Here is a 9,044-nt window from a genome sequence, read left to right on the forward strand (position 1 = left end):
GAAGACTTCGTCCCGTGTCCGGATGGGACTTTCCTTGGCGTGGAAGGCAAGCTTGGCGATGCGGATATTCAAGATCTCCTACCATTGTAACCGACTCTATGTAACCCTAACCCTATCCGGTGTCTATATAAACCGGAGGGTTGTAGTCCGTAGGCAATCAACTCCATATACAACAATCATACCATAGGCTAGCTTCTAGGGTTTAGCCTCCTTGATCTCGTGGTAGATCTACTCTTGTACTACCCATATTATCAATATTAATCAAGTAGGACATAGGGTTTTACCTCCATCAAGAGGGCCCAAACCTGGGTAAAACATCGTGTTCCCTGCCTCCTGTTACCATCCGGCCTAGACGCACAGTTCGGGACCCCCTACCCGAGATCCGCCGGTTTTGACACCGACAAGGGGGCTGCGCCAAGTGCAAGGGTCTGGCCTCCCTCCCGCACCTCCACTATTTATAGGTGGGGGGAGAGGGGGGGCCGGCCCCCCTAGATCCCATCTAGGGTTGGGGCGGCGGCCAAGGGGGGAGGAGTGCCTCCCATGTCAAGTGGAGGCCCTCCCCCTTAGGGTTTCCCCTCTCCCATGCGCATGGGCCTTGGGGGGGCTGGTGCCCCTGGCCCATTAAGGCTAGGGAGCCCCCCTACAGCCCATGCTGCTGTATTGGACGTGGTGGAACATTTTCTGGACCTCCGGACCCCTCCGGAATCCTCCGGAACCTTCCGGAAGCTTCCCGATACAATACCGAAAAAACCGAACTTTTCCTCGAACCCGAACAACAACTTTCCATATATAAATCATTAACTCCGGACCATTCCGGAACTCCTCGTGATGTCCGGGATCTCATCCGGGACTCCGAACAACATTCGGTAACCGCGTACATACTTTCCCTATAACCCTAGCGTCATCGAACCTTAAGTGTGTAGACCCTACGGGCTCGGGAATCATGCAGACATGACCGAGACATCTCTCTGGTCAATAACCAACAGCGGGATCTGGATACCCATGTTGGCTCCCACATGTTCCACGATGATCTCATCGGATGAACCACGATGTCAAGGATTCGATCAATCCCATATACGATTCCCTTTGTCTATCGATATAGCACTTGCCCGAGATTCGATCGTCGGTATCCCGATACCTTGTTCAATCTTGTTACATGCAAGTCTCTTTACTCGTTCCGTAACACATCACCCCGTGATCAACTCCTTGGTCACATTGTGCACATTATGATGATGTCCTACCGAGTGGGCCCAGAGATACCTCTCCGTCACACGGAGTGACAAATCCCAGTCTCGATTCATGCCAACCCAACAGACACTTTCGGAGATACCCGCAGTGCACCTTTATAGCCACCCAATTACGTTGTGATGTTTGGTACACCCAAAGCATTCCTACGGTACCCGGGAGTTGCACAATCTCATGGTCTAAGGAAATGATACTTGACATTAGAAAAGCTTTAGCATACGAACTACACGATCTTGTGCTAGGCTTAGGATTGGGTCTTGTCCATCACATCATTCTCCTAATGATGTGATCCCGTTATCAATGACATCCAATGTCCATGGTCAGGAAACCGTAACCATCTATTGATCAATGAGCTAGTCAACTAGAGGCTTACTAGGGACATGGTGTGGTCTATGTATCCACACATGTATCTGAGTTTCCTATCAATACAATTCTAGCATGGATAATAAACGATTATTATGAACAAGGAAATACAATAATAACCATTTTATTATTGCCTCTAGGGCATATTTCCAACACAAACAACAGGTCCGCCAGGGAATCCTGACTTGCAAAAGGGGCACTATACCCATAAAATATTTAGGAATGCGTGTAGCTGACTCCGGAATTAGAAAAACACAATGAAGGTGTGTGACTGAAAAAATTGAAAAAGATGTAGCTATTGGCAAGGGAAATTGTTGGGCTCTATAGCAGGCAGCATGGTTCAAGCTTGTTTGACAAACATCCCACTCTTCGTGGACTAATGAGCAACTCGACTCGTTAAGCTCGTACTCATTAAGCTCGTTCTTATTAAGGCTCGGCTCGTTAAGCTCATTAATATTAACGAGCAGAAAACCCTGCTCGGCTCGGCTTGTTTGAAGCTTGTTAAGCTCGTGAGCGCTCGCGAGCGCTCGTTAACAGATTATGATGTGTTAAAATATACATGATGAATGTGTATGTGTGGTTTTCAATATGAAATATGGTGACTACAAAAAAATTCCAGTAGTTTGTTGCCTCACATGTCGATTAGATTGAATAGATGCGCTGAGGTGCTACAAAAAGTTTGTCATGTAAGATGAAAATATGTGTTGTGTTGTTACTAACGAGCTTAATGAGCTACTCGTGAAACTCGTTAGCTCGCTCGATAAACTCGTTAAGCTTAACGAGCTGAAATCAATGATTGGCTCTGTTCATTAAGAAACGAGCTACGAGCTTAATGAGCCGAACTATCGAGCATTCATTAAGCTCGCGAGCTACGAGCTTTTGGTCCAGCGATGTCATTTTATGCTATCCCCAAAGGGGTAATTAAGAAAGCTGTTTTTTCCAGAGCTAGATTGGTATGGCAAGAAGATGAAAATGTTAAGAAATGGCATTTAGTAAACTGGAAGACATGTTGCTTACCCAAGGAGGTGGGAGGCCTAGGAATTTGAAATTTGGAGTTAATGAACATTTCAGTGCTAGCTAAATGGTTTTGAAAAATGGAGACAGAGGAGGGGCTATGGAAAGATGTGATGTTTAGGAAATATGGGGGAAATGGATGCCTATCTAGGGCTACTAGGAAAACTGGAGATTCTCAGTTCTGGGCTAGTCTGATGGAGGTGAAAGAGGTTTTCTACAGAATTGTGAAAAGGAAACTGGGAAATGGTGAAAACACTAGGTTCGTACAAGATATATGGGTGGATGAGAAACCACCTAAAGAAGCCTACCCCAGACTATATGATACTTGTTTTGATCAGAACATAACAGTGGCCGAGGCCCAACTGAGGGGTTGGCATGGGTTCAGATTTAGAAGGACTTTGTATGGTGAAACTCTAGGTTTATGGAATAATCTATAAAGTAGATGTGAAGAGGTTGAAATGAGAGAAGGAAAGGATGAAATAATCTGGACACTCACTGCTGACCACAAATTCTCTGTCAAATCACTATATACTCTGGCCTTAGATTCCCACAGAAAGTCTTGTGGAAAACTAAAGTCCCAGCTAAAATAAAGATTTTTCTGTGGCTGGTAAATAGGAAGAGGATATTGACCAGAGACTCACTACTCAAAAGAGGGAGGGGAGGGGATAAAAAATGTGTATTTTGTGGAAAAGATGAGTCAGTGGACCATTTATTCTTCACTTGCTCGGTGGCTTCTCTGATTTGGAGTTTGGCGAAATGTTCTGTAGGTTTGAGGACAATTCCTTCATAAATTCGGGAATGCTTGGGGGGATGGTTAGATAGGTTTAAGAAAAATGATAAAAAGCTAGTTATGGTTGGGATCTCTGCTTTATTATGGGCTATATGGAAATGTAGAAATGGGATAATTTTTGAGAATAAAAGGGTGACGGACCCTGTTGTTTTGATCAAACTAGTGAGTAGCTGGATTATTGTGGACTGGTCTATTTTGCAGACAAAGGAGCAACAAAAAGGGGCACTGGATCTGGGAGCAAAACTGCTAGAACGAGTAGCAAGTGAAGTATATGTAACATTGCATGGGTGGAGGATCAACGTGGCGCGACTGGAAGGATGAGCAGAGAAAACCTTCTACCTGTTGTAGCTGCAAGTTCTTCATTGTTGCTATTTTTCTCTAGTAGTTTGTCTTTTGGAGTCTATAAGATAAATGTTGATGTCCGGACTTGGATACAGTGGATGTGTAAGGAGACGTCATGATCGATGTAGATGTGTTTCTTGTCACTTAGCTCTGACAGGCCTTCCTGTTGAGGTTTGGGTGGAGTTGAGAGAGAGGAACATGGTAGATTGTCGCGTTTGCTTCCTATCGTAGCCTGTTTCCTTTGGATGCTTTGGTTTTCATTAATGAAAATCGAAAGGGGGAAGCCCTTCTTTTATCAAAAAAAAAAATCTCGGTAATCAACATACCTGAAGTTTTGATAATATTGTGCAATGCGAGTGTACATGGATTCTTTTTATCCTGATGGTTATGAATATCAAGTTTGAGATCTTTCCTAGTCACAGAACGGGCATTTCCTCGATGGCTTGTGTAGTTGTTCGGATAGGCTCATATTCTTGGATTAGACGGCAGATAAATCACTCTCCCCGACTATGGAGGGAGAACACACTGGAATACGGATCTCGAGATTATTTTTATGCTATCCTTGGAGAAAGTCATTTCCCGAGCACCTTAGGCCGTCGCTTAGATAGACGACCCAAAGGTCCCTCTGTTTGTCGATGGGAATGGGGCATTAAGAGGAACATAATTTTTGGATTTCCACACATTAAGTAGAAGAGCTCGGGATTTTCTGAGGTACGTACATGGGAAAGCGAAGCAAGGTGTGGCTTGGCGCTTATAGAGTGGAGTATACTGACAGTTAATCCAAGAGTCGCAATGCACACTCGGAGTGAATCAAGATGAGAACCCTCCACCTATGCCACTCCATCATGCCTTTTTTTACACAGTACAATACTAACATACACGCACATATACCCATCTTTTTAATCGCACACATGCACACACTACCCTATGAGCACCATTGAGATACTAAGTCGACACAAATTCAGTCAACGGGTGCCTTTTGACTGGATCAAGGGGGGGGGTATCCAAAAACTGATATTGCATAGATTCAAGTATTGGAAACCGGTGTCAAGCAAAATTAGTTAGGTCCTCTTTGGTTACAAGATTTCTAAAATGTGGGAACATGAGAAAAAAATAGGAATTGTACGTCATGGCATGTTGAATCCTACACGAATTGAAAACGCAACAATGTGTAAAAAAACACATGCATTTTCTTGAAGAATTAGATGTATGCCATGGTTGTCACTGAAACAAATAACACATTTCATGGGATTGAAATCAATGGAAAATTTGGATCTCAAGTAAGATCTCTTAGCAACTCGTGAAACCTCTCATGGGCCCCAAGTAAATTGTCTCACCGAATTGAGAGGACCTGGCAAGGCATAAAAACTTAGTTGGGAAATCTCACCAGGCTTAAAAAATGACCTAACTAGTCTTAAAAACTTGGTCCCAACATAGTTTTTTAGAGACTTCCCTGGCTTGGTTTTAGTTTTCCTCTTACAACCTTAATTCCACTTACTGTTGTCAGGCTTGCTGGTAAATACTAAATGCTAGTACAGAAAAGTGATAATATTTGCCATATTCTAGGCAAGAACTCAAATCACATAAGGTAAATACCCTATAAGTATATGTAGCATAAATCAATCAAGGAAACATTACTTTAAATTAAGGAGGCACACCCCATTAGAACTACTTGGAGAAGGAGCCAAAGCTTTGACTGCCAAGACAAGCTGCCTCTATAGAAGACATGTAGACTCAAATTAAAAGAAGAAGACTACACTGCAAGACCTATTTCGCACACACAAACTAGTTCTTGTAGCATGTAAACTCACATCAATATACATTTTACGGGATGCTGGGCTGCTAATTATACTTGCCAGGAGGGCTTGAACCTAGGTACATTGTTGTCTCCATGGTCTCTAAAGTCTATGAATGGATCTCCTCATCGCTCGATTAAACACCTGAATTGTATGTATAGCTTCGTGTATAGGATCAATGAATTTCTCGTCAACAATATTAACGGAAGTCCATCGCTCACTAGCTTTTTGTCGAGATGAGTACCTACTGAATACACACTTAACAAAACTGGGACCAATTGAATTTTCCTACTCTGAAGGAATGTAGTCTCTAAGAAAGCAGGTACAATAAACAATGAACTCATTCCTAAACAAAGACCATTTCATATTGGAGTCTTCATCCCACTTTTGATGGCACAGTATAGCTGATGAGATACTCCAAAGTAGGTAGCAGTCATAACCACTTCACTCCACAAAAACTTTGGCACATTCATAGTGTACATAATCAATCTTGTTTTCTCCAAAAATGGTGATTCTTAATTTGCGCAATGCAGATTATTCTTTTAGCGGGAGGCGATGTTGCCGTCGATCGCGAGGTGCCCGCAGTCACTTTGTTAATCTTGAAGTTCTGCAACTCCGACCGGATCTTGATTAGACACAGTGTGAGTGCATGTCTGTGGTGGTGTGAGTGTGCGAGTCTATGTTTTAATTAGTGTTGACCATTCACATGCAAGAAAATTCTTTTTTTTTAAATACGCACAAGCATGTGTATCATATATTAAAAAGGAGATGAGGAAAAGAGCCCCGTCGGCCAAGGTTCTACAAGTAGTTACAAGCACCACTCCACCACGGCACCACCACACGGCCTAAAGGCCACGCTGACACACTTAACTACTCGCCCTAGCCCACCTAGTCAGCATAGCCGGGAAGTTAGAGTATTCTCCCTTCAATATCCCTGCTAGCTCTAGCTTCCATGATTTGCTCTCACTCTCAATTTTAAAAATGACCTTTGTAGCCGAGGGCGAAGCCCCATCAAATACAACCGCGTTCCTACCCTTCCAGAGCTCCCACATGCACAAGGATAGGAGTGTGTTCGTGGGAAGCACATTGCTTAATTTATTTTTCCAATAATGAACTGCCATTAATATCATCTTTCCATATAAAAACGATCCAACCGCGAAAGAGTTCAACACCCGGCTACATATGAAGATGCACATACTCCAGACACACAAAGTTCCACATAACTACATGACTTTTCAGATCTGTATGTAATACACATGGAGATCACATCAGAAGTACTAGTTTATTTGAATTTAAAACATAACATGTACAATTGGAATTTAAGGACACATAAATAAAGTCGTCGCAGATGATGAATTTGATTACCCACACGGCCACACATATGGCTTTGACAACAAACAAGACCATGCAAAGATCCGGATAGGGAAACAACGGTTCAGCGCGGCAGCTGTACGTGGAGAGTTGCACGCAATCGCAGATCCAACTTCTTCTTAGCACTGATTCCCATGGTTTCCGTCATGTCAAGATCACCGGGGAGAATGCCATCTGGAAGAGCCCAGTCGAAATAAAACAAAAGGCTTGCGAGAGCGAGCTCAACGTTCGCGATCCCAAACAACACCCCGGGGCAAATCCGCCGCCCGGCGCCGAATGGTACGAACTCAAAGTTGTTACCATTGTAATTCACCTTACTGCCCATAAATCTATCTGGGATGAATGCTTCCGGTTCTTCCCAGTACTCAGGGTCCCTTGAGATAGCCCAAGCATTCACAAGAACAATGGCGCCCTTGGGAACGTCATAGCCGAGTATGTTACATTGCTCTTGGCATTCCCTTGGCAGTAGTAATGGCGTAGGTGCGTGCAACCTCAACGTCTCCTTGATGATACACTGCAAGTAGCTTAGATTGGCTAGACCCTCCTCGGTTACCTTCATTTGTCCCGCGAAGGCACCCCTGACCTCAGCTTGTGCCCTAGACATCACACTAGGGTTTTGCATCAACTCTGTCATGGCCCACTGTAGCGTTGTTATTGGTGACTCGCTCCCCCCTGCAAAAACATCCTGTGTTCTTTTCCCTGTTGGTGAAACCGTGGATTGATAGAAAAACTAGCGCGCCCCACATGTACACACGTGTGTATGTATATATAGCATGTACTAGAATGAGCAAAATAACTTACTAAAATCACTGCTTTGATATGGTTCATGGTGAGGGGGAACGCAAGGTTGCCTTCTCGTTTGATCCTCAAGAGGGCATCGACCAGGTCTTCCTGGTGAACTTCCTTGGAGGATCTCCTCGCGAGATGATCATCTATGATACGCTCCAGGAAGGATAGCACAGAGTCTCGAAAGACCGCAGCCCTGCGCAGTGTGCTGCTCAGAGTGCGCGCTAGCCTCGACGACGGGAACAAGTCGGATAAGGTGTAGCCACCTATCAGCCGCACCGCCTCGGCGACATAATCGAGCAAGGTGTCACTGTCACGGTCCTTGAACCGGCAACCCAAGGTGGAGTGCACCGTCGTGTCCGACCCGTAAATGGTGAGCATGTTACTCAGATTCACAGTTAGCTGTGTCTCTGATGCAGATGAGATGGATCGAATGAACCTGATTACCTCCTCCTCACGGGTGGGCCGGAAAGATTTGACGCGCTTGGCGTTCAGCAGCTCGAGGACGCAAATCTTGCGGAGCTGCCGCCAGTGTGCACCGTATGGGGAGAACGTGATCCCCGTGCCATGCTCGTTCAGCACCTTGGCCGTTGAGCTCAGTGGCCTTGTGCAGAAGATGTGGTCGTGCGTCTTCATGATCTCCTTGGCAGCTTCGGCGCTGGAGGCGACGATCACTGGAACCTTACCGAGCTTGAGGAGCATAAGGGGCCCATGGCGCCGAGAGAGATCCCGTAAGGCACGGTGTGGGAGGGCACCAAAAAGATGGTGGAGGTTGCCGATGATAGGAAGCTGCCATGGGCCAGGAGGAAGCCGTAGACCGCGGTCGCCGGAGCAAAAGAAAGCTCTCAGGGAGCGTAGGATGTACAGAAGTGGAAGAAGAGCTAAAAGATAGATGTATGCCTCCATGATTGGGTAGTATCAGTGTGGTGGATATGTGATCAATACTGTAATAGGAGTGGGGTTTTGGATGAAGAACTCAAGTAATCACGGTTTATATAGGCAGCATTGCTGCTTGTTCGTTTTCTGTTCCAGCTGCAGGTTGCTTGTTCGTTGCTTGATGCCCGTACTTCTTTTATGCCACGCGCATTTTCAGGGCAAAAAGAAAAATCAAAGTCAACTATGTGATCTCGTACCGATTTGATGGATGCATGTGATCATGCGGTACATATATCTAAAGAGTACTTATAGTGTGCTGCAGGAGCAGAATTAAATAGCTAGCATTTTTTTTTTGGAACGACGTAGCGTCCAGCTTTAAATTAATAAAGCCACTAGGCAGCATCCACACAAGTTTAAGACATTACAACTGATAAACACATAAGTTTCACAGGCTCGACGTC

General features: G+C 44.8%; 1 protein-coding gene across 1 annotated transcript; it reads right to left on the reverse strand.

The window, feature by feature from the left end:
* Window positions 1-6,824: 6,824 nt before the first annotated feature.
* On the reverse strand, window positions 6,825-8,642 carry LOC125534105 (desmethyl-deoxy-podophyllotoxin synthase-like). The gene is made up of 2 exons (XM_048697401.1): window positions 7,723-8,642; window positions 6,825-7,606 (listed from the first exon to the last, which is right to left on the reverse strand). Exons 1-2 carry the CDS (start codon window positions 8,611-8,613, stop codon window positions 6,986-6,988), a joined length of 1,512 nt encoding a protein of 503 aa, XP_048553358.1. The 5' UTR covers window positions 8,614-8,642; the 3' UTR covers window positions 6,825-6,985.
* Window positions 8,643-9,044: the final 402 nt, after the last annotated feature.

The sequence above is a fragment of the Triticum urartu genome, chromosome 2 (genome assembly GCF_003073215.2).
Source record: "Triticum urartu cultivar G1812 chromosome 2, Tu2.1, whole genome shotgun sequence".
Classification (NCBI taxonomy): Eukaryota; Viridiplantae; Streptophyta; class Magnoliopsida; order Poales; family Poaceae; genus Triticum; species Triticum urartu.